The 19,209-nt window shown below is 25.7% G+C and overlaps 1 protein-coding gene across 2 annotated transcripts; it reads right to left on the reverse strand.

Annotated features, from left to right (window-relative positions):
• Positions 1–261: 261 nt before the first annotated feature.
• Positions 262–7,657, reverse strand: LOC132927087 (cathepsin B-like). Of its 2 annotated transcripts, none has more exons than XR_009661616.1 (7): positions 7,380–7,657; positions 4,345–4,563; positions 4,060–4,260; positions 3,754–3,886; positions 3,120–3,233; positions 1,020–1,288; positions 262–397 (listed from the first exon to the last, which is right to left on the reverse strand). XR_009661616.1 is itself a non-coding variant. In XM_060991541.1 (7 exons), the coding sequence occupies exons 1-6, from the start codon at positions 7,497–7,499 to the stop codon at positions 1,074–1,076; spliced, it is 1,002 nt and encodes a 333-aa protein (XP_060847524.1). In that variant the 5' UTR covers positions 7,500–7,657; the 3' UTR covers positions 262–397. The 2 variants fall into 2 exon arrangements, 1 of the variants encoding a protein (XP_060847524.1); XM_060991541.1 differs by having other exon boundaries at positions 1,074–1,288.
• Positions 7,658–19,209: the final 11,552 nt, after the last annotated feature.

The following is a 19,209-nucleotide window of genomic DNA, read 5'->3' on the forward strand; positions in this document are numbered from 1 at the left end:
CTAACTATCAAACAGATTGTGACCTGGGGTTATCACACCATTGCTTTTATCATTATATTTAATACCTGTCTATAATTCAATATTCGCAATGAACTGTTTCCTGATAAATTGTATATACATAATATTATATTATGATACACTGTTAATAAAATTTACTTTGAGTTTTCCCTTTTTTTCACTTCGCAATATCCTGGACATCAGAAATACCTTCTCAAGTATCGATTCGTTGGTAACTTAAAACAATATAGGTATACATAGATCTAGTTTTACATTAATTTATATTTTATATTATAATATATAGTATAAAACAAAATCTGATACAAATGTGTATTTTAAAATGCTTTGTATAATTGATATTCTTGTCGTTGGTTGTAATCGCTAATGGACGCAGATACCGCTGTTTCATATTAAAAAAAAAAAAAAAAAAAAAAATGTTTTAATGACTATAACTATTTTGACATTTAAAATATCAGTCTATCTATACTGTAATATAACACGGTGTGATTATTTTGACAGTAACCATGTACAATGTCAAATAATATAAACGTTTTTGAAAACAATTTCGAATACATCACTTAAATTACTTTTTTTTTAAACGTTTTTATTTTTAATAACATTTATCCTTAATTTCATAATATTTCACTTCAAAATATTAATGCATTTAAATCAAATTTTGAAAAATATATTTAACTAACTATAAGTAATTACAATTCTGTTTCAGAATATTATAATGAAATGAATAATGTATTATGGTGTAATTCGAAGAAGTGAAAATTAATATAATGATAAAGATACAAATTAGAAAAAAATATTATTTGTTTTTCCAAAAAAAAATAAATTGTTTTAGTAATATATAACGTAAAATAATTGTTTTTCTAAAACTATAATAATTTTTGAAACAATCGGTATTCGCTGTTCAATGAATTACCCATAGTATGGATACAAATTTTTATTTTATGATATTCGTGAATAATAATAAATTATCATTACGATGGTGTATGCGTGATGTACATACTAACCACCGGCGGGAGGGAATAGCGGTGATATCAAATCTTTATGCAAGCTAGGTATACTTATGAATAATATTCGGGTATTCCAGCAGATGTTGAATTATCGACTTTGCACTCATTCGTTCCCCGACGAATTTTAAAATATCCTCTGTCGCCCCACGTTTCGTTCCATGAATTCATCATCAACCAGTACGGCACGTTTTTTTCGACTCCCCATCCAATACACTTCACGGAATGGCCTCCCAAATACGTGGCGTTAGGCGATACCGAGTAAACACCTGGAACCGGTTGAAATTATAGGCATAAGCATTATAAGCATAGATACTATTGGCATTATAGGTGTGCGCGCAGTGCTCAGGGTATTCACAAAAATCTTTAGACATAAAATGTTTGATTAATTTACAAATATACATTAATATGAATGAATTTCGGTAAAACACTGAAAGTGCTTTTTCGATGGGATTTTTGTATTAAATAACGGCCATATTATGCGTGTATATTTACCAGGTCTGCTATAAAATGTCTGATATATATATCTATATATAAATTGAAATGTATATATTTCAAATCAATATCTGTAAATATAATAAATTTGAAGAACTAGTTTAAGCGCATTGATCTCTGAAAATATTAGTCAGTTTTAAAAAAAATATTTTTGAATTTGATAACCCAATTCTTGAGAAAAGTTATAGACTATTTAACATCACGTTTCGTCTCTTAAGAGCCGAGAAAAAATAAAACAAGTCAGAAAGAATTCTAAGTGAAAACGAAGTAATAGCGAAGACGGGTGATCCGACGTGGTGGGTGAGGTGTACTTAGTCATTGTTAAGAATGTCACTTTAATGAATAACTGAAATAAATGTTTTCGAAAACAATTAAATCGATTAACCGTAGTCTGTAATACTAATAATACAATTAATTACTTTAATATCAATATTAAAAATATATCATGTGAAATGTACTTAGTATTATAGCTTACAGACCGTCTCCGTTTAGAATCGTTTTTCGTAAAAATTATATGTCATAGAATTCAAGTTTAAAACATCCATTAAAAGTAACCTACTCAACACCAATTATGCAAAAGAGCGATATCCACTTGCCCGAATAACTTTTTTACTATAATTTTTACTTTTTTGATTTTTAATGAAGTAAGTATGGTAATTGAAATGAAAAAATTCTGAATTTTTGTCAAGTATGAAAATGATAAAAATATAACTCAGTTGTAATAAGTAGGTGGATAATTAAGCTAGCTTTAATATAAAATATTTATGAGAGAGATCCGATATCACACCCAAGCGGTATAACGATTTGAATCCACAAAAACATCGGCGTGAACGGTCCCAAAATGTATATTATATTTTATTAACTTTTCTCCAAAACTATTATATTAAAGTTGGTTGATATCCCATTAAAAAGGGATTAGCAACTAAATACAAAATGTGAGATTAAAAATTTTCAAAAAAAATTATTTAATTTTTCACAGTTAAAAAAATAATTATTTTTTGCTAGATTTTCATTTAGCGTGGTTTGAAATTGAAAATCAAGAAAGTTTACATACCGATCTCTGACTTGGTAAGCGTTTTTTTTATTGTAGATATCGATAAATGTTTGTTTTAAAAATTGAATTTAAATTATAAAATTATTCATAAAGTAGTAGTTAAAATAATTATTAATTTTAGTATGTTATAGATATAGAAAATTGTTTCTTATTATTCCTTATTATTATTTGTTAAAACTATTAATATGTTACAATTTTAAATAATTATCAATAATATTATTGAAAAATATTTTATAATTTAAGGTGAATTAATATTCAAATTATTATTATTTTTGTGATAATAGTTTATTTTTACATTAATTCCAAATATTACCAATTTAAAGTAGAAAAACAAATTATTCACACGCACGTCAAAAATATTGTTAACTATAATTTTAAATGTTCTTAAATACTTGTTGATATTTAGTATTTAATACTTGGAAAAGCATTTGAATACTCATACTTTAATATATTTAATTTTGTAAATAACTTACAGTACTAGGTATATCTAGTAATAAGTTAAAAAATTCACTTTGTATTTATTATTATTTTTTTATTAATACTTTATTTACCTGACTTGTACGAAAGAAAATCATCGTACACTTCAAAAGACGCCTCGACCGGTCCATAGTTTATTATATCGTATTGTATAGAATTGTAATCCAAGTAATATGGTGGATCTTTAACTATAAAGGAAATAAAAAAAAATATTATGTGTTTGTAAAATACTGTATTTTAACAATATTTGATTGTTAAGCATTTTAATTAATTGATTAAAATGTTTATGATCCACTAATGATTCTCACTATAATTTATTCTACTAATTATATATTTATTCAATTTCCAATTTTAGAGATTTTTAAGTTATTACTTTATCAAATAATTATATTATCTATTTTTAATTTCATATCTCTAAGTAGAATTGTCTTTCTAATACTTTGATACATAAATGTTTTTCTAAAATTATAGATAAGATACTAAATTTTAAGCCATGCATTTTAATTTAATAATAGAAACCTATTTCTACGTTTGGTATTGTTAAGATAAATAATACGTTTTTTAAATAATTACTTATTTAAAAAAAATATGCAAACACATATTATCTTATTATATTATTATCGTCGTAATTTATCATGTAAAAGGTGATAATAATAATATAAATATAATAATATAATATAATTTTTTAATATCACAAAATAATTTTACTATATCTGTGATCATTTCTATAGGAAATAGTTGTATTTCCGTAGCATTTTTTTTGGCATTTGTGATTTTTTTCCGTTTGGTTGCTACATGAATTGTTTCCCGAACAAGGTGGAAACGTGTACGGCTGACATCCCTATAACCAGTATTAATTAATATTATATAGTATGATAGTGTACTTGCAGTCTCGTAACGAAATGTTCAATTTACTAATTAAGGTTATATGTTTAGTCCTAACTATACATGTTTAATTGTTTATTATAATAATATTATTGTCTTATACATTTTATATTATTATTAATGTGTTACTTGAAACGAGTTAAAGTTTCCTCCAGTGACCAGGCCATGTTTGTAGTAATGTCGCCAAGCTCTGATCGGATAACCTCCTTGACAACCTAAACCACATCGGTAACAACAAGACGTAACTTGTTCGGCTGATAGTAGTTCATTGAATGTCCCATTTGAAGCTATACACATGCGGTCGGCAAACGCTCCAGAAGTGCTGAACGCCTATAATTGTAGGATGAGGAAAATTGTCCATGTAAATATTTAAAAAAACAATTTCATAATATTATCATCGAAGATATAATTTACCCAACATGAGCCACAGTTGCCTTGATCACGAATCGTCCCGATCGTCGTACAGTTCTTCCATCGTTTTCTCGCGTCAAATTCTATCGGAATACTTGCATTAGACTTGTACAGCGGGTCTTGCGATTTATATGCACCCGTAGACAAGACTCTTACACCCTTTGACCCCAAAAGTCCTAATATGAATTTCAAAGGTGTTTCCGGGTGAAAGTTGGTGCCAGCCTGAATCGTAAATTTTTAATAAAAACAACAGCAGTTAGATGGTAACAATTCTAACGATGACATAGCTTAATATATTATTGTTAATCGATGTATTATTATTTTATAAGCTGATTATAGTATAACGTCATCGTTTCAGAACTGAAGCGATTATAATTAATACAATCATTCTGTGATATAATATAATTATTTACATATTAAAAAAATATAATCTATTATGACTAATCTTTTTACTGTTATTATAGTGTATAACTAATTTCAGGTTAATACAATAAATATAACTACTTATCAATATTTACGCCTCAAGACATTAATCGTCAGATTATTTTTATCGATAGTAGTTTTTTTACAATTTAAAAACTTGACTACTCGTAACCCAATTGTTTGCGAACCATTTTTAACTAAATAATATATTATTCTAAATTCTAATGTATATTTAGATTATGAACTACGATTAATTAAAATAAATTATTATATATTACATTACCAAACGGATTTTAAAAAGTTAATAATATATAGTTTAAATACTACATATTTTGATTTTTGTTACAAGTTTTAATATTAAACCCGATTACAATTTGAAAAATAGTCGATAGAGAAGTACAATTTAATCTTACTTACATTTACGTTTGCATGTCTACGTGTACGTTTCTATGTGTAGGTATTTAAAACAATATACTATCAACAATTTAATTCAAACCTGACATAATACTATACATATAAATACTTAAAATACTACACGAGTTAATTGTTCAAAAATACGAGTTATAATGTGATATGGTTTATCATTATTTTACTCTATAATATAATGTTTAGTTTACTTACATTTTCCAGTATCGATGAAACAATTATGAGATTTTAAACCTCAATATTTTATTTTGTTATACAAAATATTTACAGTTTTTATCGTATTTGTTCCTCGTGCATAAGTTTAATTTATTTATTCAATATTAATTGCATAATAAAGTTTTTGAAATCATTTGAATTAACTTAATTCAGAAATATGTCAAACGATGTTATAAAAAAATTATATTATATATTTATTTAATTTGTTTAAGTTTATTCATCGACAGCTTTATGACAATGGTTATTATTTCAGAGTTTGAGCGTATCAATACAGTTTTTTGTTTTATTGTCACATATATATAAAGAAAAAAAATTTTAAATATATTTTGAGCGTTGTCACATTTAACTCAATGAAAAAGTTTCAACTTTCCACTTGGAGTGCGATTTAAGGATGTAAATTGTAACAAATTGTTGTAAAAAAAAAAAATGCACTGTACTTTTCTGGATAATTGAGAAAAAAAGTTAAAACCGAAAAGAAAATAATATAAATTCGAGAATGTTTTCCGTAATTTCCGATTTTTAGCTGTAATTATTTGCTGTAAATAATATATAAAATAACTTGAACATTTATATTTATTTCACAACGGCAACGCTTTTTAAATATGATATGATTTTTTATTTATTTATTTTATTTTAAACACCATACGAATTTTACAATACGAGTATATAGTAAATGTTATTTGAAATATACATAATAATAATTTAAAAAATAAAATATTTTTTAAGCATTTAAAATTTGAATTTTAACAATTTATATTGTTATTAAAATTTATATAATTTTAAATCTTAATAATATTGAGATTTAAAAATTAATCATTAACTCATGATGAGCCATACTTTTTTGGTAGAATCTTAAAATTATCAAAAACACTTACGAACATTTATTTTGTATACTTTTAAAGTTTAAATGTTGATTAAATTGGATATTCAAAAGAAAAATAACGATTTTTCCTTTTACGTTTTTAGTTATTTTGTTGTAATCGAAACTTTTTGTCATTAAACATAATATTATTACCATCTATGAACAATGCAATTTTTAAAATATTGAGTCTTATTTATGCCACCACGATTCTATTTTTATAATTTTAAATATTGATTTGGACATTATATTATATTTCTAATGTGTTCATAATTGTTATTACATAATATAATATAATTTTTTTTAGAAAAGAATAGTTCAATACATTGCATTATTATTGATGAAAATAATTTACTCATACGAAAATAATTACATTATTAAATATCCTCAGAAATAAAAGCTTACACAAAGTTTTCTGCTCAAAATTATTTTTTCATATGAAATTAATAAATCATTAAATCCTAATTCAACAAACTCATAACAGAAATGAAGTTCAATTTTTACCTTGGATCATTAATTTGAGTGAAACTTGAGTTTCTTAAAATTACGCTTATAATCTTACATTTTAATAAGCAAACTTTTTAACTTACTACTTTTATTTAAGAGTATTTTAACACATCATAGGTTTTATTCTCAAATAATATATAATTCACATTTTTTTCAAAAAACAAAACTCTGGCCGTGATTTTTATTATAAATTATTTATGTTGACGATAATAAAGACATAACTAGCTAGCTATAGGTGCTTATGCATATTTCTTTGTTATGAAGTTATTTTTGTTATCTATATCCAAAATCACTGTTTACAAGATTTAATTTTTTTTTTATAGTTTGAAAATTTTACATTGTTATTTAAAAGTAAAATATATGCAAGGAGTAGTTTTTTAAACACTAGTTCGAAAAAAGATCTGGAATCTTTGTAAGACATTACGTATTCTTTGATCCTTAGAAATAGAGATGACTGACTAACAGCGGGAGTTTTTTGTTTTGTTTTTAATTTTGGCTTTTGATATAAAAATAATACAATTTGTAAAAGATAGATAACGAAATAATATTGAAACGCATTTAAATCATAATTTTAATTAAGATAAGTATAACTATAATAAAATTTTACCTTCCAAGAATTTGCATTATTATTAATTGTATTTATGTAGTTTTTATTTAAAAAATATGTTTGTTCCGATGCACTTAACAAAAATACGATAATCGCACAACTTGAAAATATTATATTCATTTTGACAATTAAAAAAAGATTTTCTTGAATTTAAATTGGAAACGTTCTTAGCATGTGAATATTCGTCATGCGCACTAATATAATGACTGGCAAGGTACAAACAGTTATGATTGAAGAGCTGTTAAACAGAAGAACTGCTATGTTTGAATGATAATATTTATTATTTGTATATTATTAACTGACATATCATACTATATACTACAACGATTCGAGTGCATTTCTTTTTTTTTGTCTCGCAATACAAATTACAATATACATAATAACTCAATAAATATTTTATTGCACATGTTAGACAAGTATCCACTCACGGTTACATTCTTTCCAATATAATATATTTGAATATTAATCTGTAACATGTTTTATTACACTTTTATATAGTTGGTAAATATCAAATATGAACGAGTTTAAAAACCATGATACATTGATATATATTTGAATGGCATATTTTGTTGTCACTCTAGATGGGTATTTTTATATTATTTTTTATATTTGATATATGTATATATGTATAATATGTATATATCAAATATTGATATCACAATACCCGTGGATATTTCAAATTTAATTTATATAAATTTCTCTTTTAAGTATTTTTAAAAATATCAAAGAAACGTATGCGCGATTTTTTTTTATGAACATTAGAATTACAAATTTTTACAAAATTTATCCAAATTAGGTACTTAAATTTTCAAATAATTATTTCATTAATAATTTATTTATAAAATATTAATGTTTAGGCTAAAAATTAAATATGTTATATAGGGTTCTTCGTAACCTTGGATTTTACTGGAATCGTTTAAAAAACGTATGAACACAATTTTTTTCTATAGACTTTTTAATTTAAATTCAGACAAAATTAAATATCTATACGAAAAATAAAGATTTTTGTTATTTTGTTGTAATTTAAAAATTGATTTGTGGGTGTTTGAAACTTGCAACATATTTTATTATATTTAATATACACAATGGCATTTTAAAATCCAATTGTTTTGGCAGAAATTTAATCAACTTACTGTTAACTTACTATAATAGTAGTACAATAAATTAGTTCAATAGTAATATAAAGTAGTTTGTATTAAAAAAATATATACTTAGTAATACATGTGGTCTCTCCACATTCGTTTCGAATAATTTTTAGTATATAATGGTTTATTTGTTATCATTGAATTCAAATGTAACTCCTTACAGTGACTAACTTAACGATTCCATACATTCAAATACCATCTAAATCTGTACAGTAGAATGGTTACCTACTATCTTAATTTTTATTTTTTTTTTCTATAAAATTAGTCAAAATATATACCTCTACTCGATTTTAGTAGTGTCTAAACTGCAAATTAAACTAACACGAATACATCGTATAGGCTACCCGAGGCGAGGATAAAGGAAAATGTATTAATATTGCGACAGTGTTCCATTAGGGAAATTTAGCGTATGTTTTTTTTAATTCAATAACATGTAACGGGTTTATTACTTTTTCATATACGTATCTACCTATGTATACTCCTAAATAATATTGTTATGATTTCAGTATTCCATAGGAATAAAATTGTATTTTTTAAAGTGCTCTTTTATGTGAACGCAGCGTATAGTTATTAATAATAAATAATAATACACCTACTCAAAAATAAACACTCAAGACTCTACGGGTCTTGCCTGTCGTGTGCTTTAAGTCCATGTTATGTTTAAAATATATAAGTACATAATAATATACATCACACTGAAACCGTACATAGTTGTTTTATTATTTCTATTAAGTCGATAGTAATAATAACAATATTATTATCTTTCAACAATATTATAATTTATGTGTTTAGTATACGAAAACATTAACCGTTTTAGTTGAAAGGTTAAAAACGGATATTTGTTTCGCTATTTCGCGGGTGACGACCGGTGAACAGGTCAGTTTTATAACATCATAATAATGTGTAATTTAAAAATAATAATTATAATCGATCGGTTTCGCTATATTATGATATTAAATTGAAGCATATTAAGTAAAGTTTTAAACTACATGTTTATTGTATCTAAATTCTACACTACACATAATTTCACCAAACAAATTTTTATGATTCAAAGCATTAAAAATTCTTAAGTGTTTATATTCAGTTCAAATTGGTCATCACGATTAAATCATTAAACTGTGACTTTGTACTTAAATGCGGATCTGTATTATGGAATCCGCATGCAATTAGTCATAGCTATTTCTTAGAGTGCGCACAACGTAAATTTTTATACTTTGCTGGGCATGTATTCAAAATTGAGCACGAGCTACATGATTATTCCAACCAGTCATTTATTCTCTGTAATTATCCCAGTTGGTTGATACTGTTGATAGGAGAGTCCAAGGGAATTAACTTTTCTTTCTAATTTGCTCTCTGGTAAAATTGATCCCCAAAATTTCCTCTTTTGCATTAGTTTCAGAATTCTTACTTTCGCCACACGTTATAACTATCCGTTTTATATTCCTGTTCGTAACACAAACTATATTCTGCTAATGAGCCACTTCTATAAGAATGCTGAGGACTGTCAATAGTGAACCGTCTCACTATTACAATTAACATACTGTATCTTATTATATATTTTTTACGTTTTCTATGTTATTTATTATAAATTTTTGCTGTTTTTATTTCTTATTAAATATTTTAATTATATGTTAATATTTCAACCATGTACTTAAATGTTTTTTGTACAGTTGCACTGTAACCATTGGGCTACCAGTGTCTATACTTTCAATAAATAAATAAAACGATTATATTTCATAATTATCTTATTGAGTATGCATATAATGATATTATGGAAAAACACCTGAAAAAATCTAAAAATATTTTTGTTTGGATTTTATTCGACAAACAAACACAAATTAACGTTATTTTTCACTTCACGCGTGTTCATTAGTTTTGCATGTAGAAAAATAGTTAGACAATAATAATAATAATAGCATATATTTTATCTAATAATCGTAAAAAATTTAAGTACAATGTATATGTGTTTAACATGTGTAGACTGCCACCATGTCTAAATTTTTCAATTTTTTATGTTCTATTAATTGGTAACAAAATATTTCTTAAAATATTTTTTTGGTTTATCTTACAGAGATTATGTTTCCAAAAAAATAGCATTAACGTATAGTTTATATCTAAAATCAATAATTAAAATATACTTAGTATATTTGAAAGTTATAAAAATATTTAACTACTTCGAAAAAAAATATTTTTAAAAATAGGAAAAAAATACTCAATTAAGTAGGTTATGTGATAGTTACTAATTAAAAATATGATTTTATTAAAGTTAACAACTTGATCAAGTACTCAGTGCAAAACAAATAATATAGTTTTTAGTTATTCGCTTAGTTATTAAGCCTTAGTAAGATTCTGAATTAAATAATTAATTTACTTTTTGATTATAAAAAATGATAAAATGTTTATTAGCTTACCAACAAACGATAGATTCGCGGTATTCAACAATATTTAGCATTATAATTTACTATTCGATCACATATATTTTGTTAACAAACTTTTAATCGATTATGAAAACAGTTTATATTATTTTAATTGCACTTAAATGTACGATTAATATTAAATCATTTTTTTTAAATATGTAATATTCATCGAATATATTAACTGCCATTTGCTTGAAACCACTACAAATCGTGAATATTACTGAAAAAATCCACATTCTTATTAATATAATATTACATCTATTGATTTTACGGGGACATTGGTGGAATGGCCTGTTGGGAAATATTCACTGCATGATGTGGTAACTTTAGTTTAGCTTTCTGTCGTTTCATGACAGCTCAGTGCACTTTATCTGACCTGCAGGTCACACCACAGCCATAATAATATGGTCCCGATGTTCGAGGGCCGATTTATAGACAGTAATGCTTGCGTACCGTGACCACGTCGGTTTTGCGAGCGGTTCGCGTTTTGTGACCAACCGAAATGAACGTTTTACGGCATAGCTATTAGCTAGATAGTAGGAACGATAACGATATATCCTTGACAGTGATTAAAGGCTAATATATAGTTAAAAATAATAATATTTGTTAATTTGAATTTTCAAAAAAGTATTAGGTTACCTAACCTAACGTATTATATTAATATCTATAAATAAAAATGGGGTTAGGAGTTTATTAAAATATGACTTATATAATATGTATATAAACCGATTAGTCATACAATTTCTATAAAAAATATTGAATTACATAATTTTGTCAAAATAATTTTAACTAAATAACCATCATTCCTCGTCTCTCCATATATAATAAATAGATGAATGTAATAATTAAGTTCGAAAACAGGCGTGTGTTTATGCTACATTTCGTTACTGATATTTGAGACTGAACAAAGATATACAAATTATCCACACATTGACCACTGACTTTAATTTCGTCAACACTTTTTTGGCTCATCCGCTATTCCAATTATTCCTTCTTGTAATATTTTTAACGAATAGCCACTAACAGCGTATGTTTTACCGAAGACCCACGGCGAGTACACTCCTTCTTTTCTAAAATAAACTTCACTAGAAGGTATAGTACTAACTTTTCCCGTTAAATTTTGTGCAACTCAAGTTATGTTTTTCTTAAAAGTGAAAGTATTTCTAACATAAAATATAATATTTTGTAACAAAAGAATCTCTATTCATCTAATTAGGATTCCCTTGATATCTTGCACAGCTACTAAGTATATTTAACATTTTCATGGGATTATAAGAATGACATTTATATAACATTTTAATCATAATATTATGCGTTGTGTACCAAATATATTTTCTTTGGATTAAATAGTTTTATGTTATACTATGAAAAATAAAGTTAACATTATTAAACAAAATATAATTTAGGTATATAAAAATGAAAATAAAATAAATATATAAAATACTTATTTGTCCTCGCTAAAAAAAAAATGTTAAATATATATTATAATGAAAAATGAACAAAAATAGGACATTATTTTTATAAATACTGAGATCGGGTTGTCGATGATGCTGTTTCTTTTTGTTTCTAAACTCAACAACAGCCGACCGGGGACCATAGTTTGCCATTCCAACTACATTTAATGAACTGAATAAACCATTGTTTATTTTTCATCGAATAAACTAATATTGTTGTCTGTTTTTATTTGCTTGTAGTGTGTTACTAGTCATTGGATCTGGAAAAAAAATTGAGGCGCTATACATAATTGTTATAACTTGAAATATACTGTCTGATTTTGTGATAGTAGTATAAATTATAAAGATTACATTATACATTTATCAGGCGTATAAATCTTTGGAATTTTTGTAGTAATTGGACAAAAATCAGTTACATATTAAAGGACCATGAAAGGAAAAATTTTAAATTTATTTTATACTCAAAAAACATAGTACTCCGTGTTAAAAAAAATAATGATCTAAACTAAAAATGTTTATGACTTTTCGTTGGCGATATACAGGCATTTGAAGTTGACGTGTGACGTCATAGAATCTATTCTCCTGGCGTTTATACATGTAAAATATTACATCTTCAACTTTATTTACCCATTATTATGAATGTAATATTCACTATACCGGGTTTGGTCTTAGAGATATTTTTAATGTTCATAAGTATCTATTTAACTTAATGTTCTAATAGTATATAATTAACTATAATGTCAATACCTTATCCTGATCAAAAATATTTTTGACCAATGGACAACCGGCTTCTATTACTTCCTTACGCAATTTTTCTGAAATTAATTGAACCATTTTATTAGTACTTACTTTCGTCTTTTTCAATATTTATAAGCCTAATTAACACAAGATACTTTTTAAATTATAAGATTATTTCTAGTTTAACAGTTATCCACAATGTTTGATTCTTATTCGATTAAACTCTTTTCTTTTTGTTAGTATATACTTGTGCCATATGAATCCCGATAACGATATTTTAAATACTATTTCTATGGTATATACATAATATGATAGTTCACTATCATCATACTTTTATCTTTCAAAATAAAAGTGTTAAAAAAAAATAGGTAGAATAGATATAGTTGCTTATGAATAATGAATTATTATGATACTTAAAATAAAAATAAAAATGTGAGAAAAGGAGTATAATTCTGCTGTACAGAAGGTGTCGAGTGATCTCACTGTAATGGATGTGTTAAATTTAAATTTAATGATATATCGTTGTTTACGAAAAATAATTCTGAATGGATACTGTCTCTGTCAGGCTATATCACTAAGTATATTTTATGATATTGCTATTAAAGTAATTTATTTTACTATTCGAATGGCGATAGGTTGATTTTATTTTTTCCAAAATATTGGTTTTATTATTTTATGTTATTGTTATTAATTTTTGAGGCAATACCTATCAATCTTATCGTAAAACATTGTTAATAGATTAATAAATAGGTAATAAATAATAATGTTTTAAAATTATTCTACATATTTTGGAAATACCATAGCGTTTATTAAAATTCATAATATTCGTAAAAGTGAATGTTATCGAAAATATTTTTTTGAATTATAACAAAATAATTAAAATTGTTATTCATAATTTAAATATGTAATTTTGTAAACATTTTAACTTAAAGGGTCTAAAAAAAAAAAAAATTGGTTTTATATTATTTAGATTTTTTGGTTGTAGTATGAATATTTTAAGAGTAATCTTGTATATATTTTCAAGCATTTTGATCCAGTAAAATAATTTTTATCGACATAAATAGAAAAAAAAATTGTATGTCTATTTGTTATTAAAAAAAAAAGAATATTTTATAGATACTAAAATATACTGAAAATTATATCCACCAAATACGGAAAATATAATATTATACACATTGCGTTTTTAGTTACATTAATCACTTGAGGACTTGAGGCAGTTAAAAATCTACGTATATTGTAATATTGTATTAACAGCACGCAGTGGCGTGGCACGTTCAAAAACGTATTGGAAAACGCTCCACACTTGAAAATCACAATATAATTTTACACGACATTCGAGTGTTTAGATTATTGTACTTGTAAATCTATATTGGAATAATCATGTGTGAGCAGTGCTTGAATTGGGGGTGGACGTGGGGGGACGAAGTCCGCCTTCTTTTTTATTTTTTTTTTTAGCATACCCCTTCTATTTATTTGAAACGGAACGCTGAAAACGCAAAATTTGAGGTAGTTAATTTGTAAATCATCAGTTTTTTCTGATGCAAAATATACCTATAACCTATAATCTATAGCCATAATATTTGTATATTTGTATCGACTATGAAAAAAAAAAATTGGTTAATAATAATGAGTAATTCTTAATTAATATAATCAATCGTTAGGCTGCGGCGACCACTCCTAGACCTTTTTTCTATGAGACCGCTGCGACCGTGATAATTTTTAACTTTTAATATGATAATATATAAAAGAAGAAGATGTCAAATCTATGAGTGTTTTTTCAACAAATTTTACACTAATTCGCCTTTAACATCGATTGGCCACATTTGAGTTGATTGAAAATTTTTTGTAGGTAATCTATGAAAAAAAAAATATTCATAACTAGGTGATTATAAATAATAAACTTAACTAAATGAACGTGGATATATGTATTACCAAAAAAAAAAAAATAATATATAATAAAGAATCATTATAAATTACAATCACTCAAAAAAAGTAACGTTTTTGTAACGTGTACAATGTTTCGAACAGATTCGTATGTCATTCAACGACTTCGCAGCCACCGAATAATCGGATCAGAATCGAATCGCGCGCATTGTCAGATCATTACAGTGGCACACGAGACGGGCAGCTCAAACGAGAGCGATACACCCGTAACGCGGAACTCTGACGAGTCACTGGAACTGTGCCATCTGCTCACTAGAACCGACGTACGCGCGAATCGTCATTTCTGCGGAACGTAACCTGCCGTAGCTCTGCGCGTGTCGACAATGTCGATAACGCACAGGGAAACGGCGGGGTTTTTACGAATATACGTTCTGTTTGGAAAACATACTTGAACACTTATTACGAATAACGTATTCCTACGAGTGATTGTTTATGGCATAATAAGGGAACGAAAAAATGAAATATGAAAAATATGTACTAACGCAAATATTTAATACAGATGTAACGATCAGTGTTCGCGCAAACGCAATATACCAAACATTGCTCGAAAGGTGTCAGACCTATACAAGGCCGAGGTCGAATCCTGTGTGTGCATGCCAAAGCTTGAGCTTAGGAAATGTTAGAGCTGCGAATAATAGATATGAATAAAATCACTATTTAATAATACGAGTAAAGGCAGTATAATGTGCAGGCAACATTATATGCTAAAAGTCAAAAAATAAAGACACCAAAATATGCCTTTCCTAGTCGCGCAAGTCTGCCCGGGGTGGGTCTTGCTACGACGGAGGAAAGACAGTGACTGTGAATGCTGGTCGTTTCGCAGGGCCTTTTATACCTGATTCTTTAGCGATTACACACCGGTATTGTGTTATTCTGTAACAGATAACAAGAAACCGTAGAAACCCCAATAGTGCAATCGCCGATAAACGAACGATTTAAATAAAAGTTATTTATATACGAATAAAATAATTATAATAATAATAAAAACGAAAAGAAGAATCTAGAACCTTATCCGTGCATCCCCCTCCCACACCGAACGGATAAATCCCCCTTCTCGGACAAAAAATTAAAAGTTAAAATATTAAAAAATTATTAATTATGCACAATCTTTTCACGGGATGTTAAGACTTTTCCAGAGTTTTTCCAACCCGTTCTTTTCGCATTCGCGTAGTTTGCGTCTTTTGAAAGCCGATGCGTATAATATACGATTTTTTCGCCGATTGCGTTCCTAACCGCCGACGACAGTTCCCAGGACGTTCTTCTTCGTTCTTTTTATTTTCGCACATATTATCGCGGACGCCGATCGATGTACGTGATATTTATTCTATTATTATTGCTTTATTGTACACGTATATAATATACATTTGATTCGAAGCCCATTTGTCAACGTACAAAACTATTTTTTTTTTTTATTCAATAAATTGCAGTATATATTTATATTATTTTTGTTGTTCTCGGTAGCTTAACTCTTACGTCATACTTATATCTTCATCCGTGGATTGTGCTGTGTACCATAAAAGCGTTTCTTGACGACGTTTTGTGCGACACAATACTGTGTTCATGTACATGTGTGTATTGGTGTATATATGTAATAATTAGGGCTGGGATTTGTATGCAAATACATATTTTTACTAAAAAATGATAAATTAAGTATTGAAAATGATAAATTCATTTCATGTGATTCACAATAAGATAAAACATATTTTATTTTACATGTTTTTACACATTTCGTTATAAATACATATTTCAACATAATTTGTAAAATTTCTGCTTTTTTTTTACATATTTCGTAAATTTTAACAATTTTGGTGGTTTAGTAGTATTTAGTATTATACATTTATAATAGTATATGGGAAATAAGTATTAGTTAAATATTAATAATGTGATTATAGTTTATCTTATTTGTTTCTGTTCGATAACCATACATCAATGATCTTAGATTATACTTTATATTCAATAATTATTAGACAAAACATATTTAGGAATTTTCAACAGTGTCAATACTTAAGTTCGTATGGTTGTGAAAATATCTTAATATTTTATAATTTTTAAATTAAATTAAATAGAAATTAAAAACAATTAATTGGATATTATTCAAAAATTATTTAGAATTTTATTTTAATTTTACACGTTAACATAATTTAAAATTTTTCTTATTACATATTTTCTATTTTATACTAAATATTTTGGCCATTTTAACTACATATATATGTACATATTTTTGGTTTTTTTATTACATATTAATCCCAGCTCTAGTAATAATATATGATAAGTTTTTTATAGGTGTATTGATGTGTTATTATAATTTGAAGTTAAGATTTTAACAAAGTTTCTAATAAAATGTAAACTATTTTGTAACTAGTTAGAAATTCTTAAACATTTTTTTTATACCTAAAATTTGAAAATGTAATACAAGATTTATCATAAGTATTTCATACTAAAATTATAAAATCTAAAAAAATATATAAAGGTAATTACTATAGATATTCTAAATTCAAATTTGGACTAAATTCCTTATTTAAACCATAAAATATAACGACGTTAATTTTATTATTTGGTTATAATTTTAAAAAATTATTCATTGCCACTTAAAACATTATATATATTATATTATTATTATGAATTTGACTATGTGCAAACATTTTTTATTTATTTTAAAAATATATATCTATTTATATTATGAATCTATACTTGCTATTTTATGGTATTTACTAAAAGTTAAAATTAAATACATTTTTATATAATATGGTATAAATGTATAATATTATTATAGTAAATAAATTCTACATTATCCAAGAAAAAATGTTATCAACATACCGTAATACTCTAAAAGTAAAATAATTTAATTTAATATCTATTCAAAACAAATATATATCACGAAATATACTTAGTAATTTTATAGTCTGATAGATCTTTTCAGAATCGTTTTTCATATAAAATGATATCACATTGAATTTAAATTTTACATATCCACCCACTCGACACCGTATGTAATACAGAGTGGTTTTTACTTGTCTATCTTTTTTAACATGCAATTGTAGGTATGTAGGAAATACATATATTACTTATAGTCAAATTATAAATAAGATAAAAAAAATGCATATTAAATTATTTATTGTAAATAAGTTGTTATTCTTAAAGTCATTTTTTGTCAAAAACACTTTAAAAAAAATACCTTATACCATCTTATAACGCTTAAGATTATATACATTATATCAAGTGGTCATTGCGATACATGCTTTTTTTATATTTGTATTAATTATTATTTATTTATCTATTATTGTATAAGTCCATAGATTTTTTAGTATTTACACATTGTACTTTGAATTAAATATTGTGGATGTTATTGTGATTCAGCGCCATTAAAATCTATAGTAAGCATTTTTTCATCCGTTGTTTCCACAACTAAGAGGTGTTCTTAGTTTCGGTTTGGAAGTCCAAAATAACGATTTAACATTTTAATACAACACAAAAATTTAATATTATTTTGATTTAAGTGGCTTACATATTATATTAACTGCAGCAGTTATTCTATATTATAACAATAATATAGTTATATAACATTGTTGTGTAATAATAATATGTTTGAGAGCCAAACAGTCGAAAACGGAGGAGTTTATGTCGGTCACAAAACGTTTTATCTGAATGAATATTGTATAGACTTCAGTTGTAAGTCCGATATTATATAATATTATATTATAGTATAAAACGTAAATGCAATCGACGTAAAAATGACGCAACAGCATTATAAATACTAAATAATATTATTCAAAATATCCTTGATATTTTATCAAAATATTAAGGAGAAAGAATACTCGTGTATTTATATGCTAAACAATATTTTGGTATGGTATTTGTGTGTTGACGTTATTTCCATTCGATTTAAAATATTTGTTTAATTTAGTTTTTTATAAGTACGAATACCCATTATAAATCAGCTTGGATTTAACTCTTTAGCACGCAAACAAATTATGGCCAACTGGTTATTTGATAGATGTTAATATTTATAACATATAAATGCGCTTTCTCTCTTTTTAAAGTTAATTAAACTATAGATTTCCTGTTTGTTTATCTAGATCATAATATACTCCCTTTGCCATTCTTTTTTATAACACTAATTATCATGGTGAAA

Source organism: Rhopalosiphum padi, chromosome 3 (genome assembly GCF_020882245.1).
Source record: "Rhopalosiphum padi isolate XX-2018 chromosome 3, ASM2088224v1, whole genome shotgun sequence".
Classification (NCBI taxonomy): Eukaryota; Metazoa; Arthropoda; class Insecta; order Hemiptera; family Aphididae; genus Rhopalosiphum; species Rhopalosiphum padi.

Coding starts and splice junctions, on each gene's coding strand:
- LOC132927087 (XM_060991541.1), bottom strand. CDS start 7,499: ATGAATATAATATTTTCAAGTTGTGCGATTATCGTATTTTTGTTAAGT. Junction 3,887..4,059: donor GAAACTTTAACTCGTTTCAA/GTAACACATTAA, acceptor TACTGGTTATAG/GGATGTCAGCCGTACACGTT. Junction 1,289..3,119: donor TTTTCTTTCGTACAAGTCAG/GTAAATAAAGTA, acceptor AACCGGTTCCAG/GTGTTTACTCGGTATCGCCT.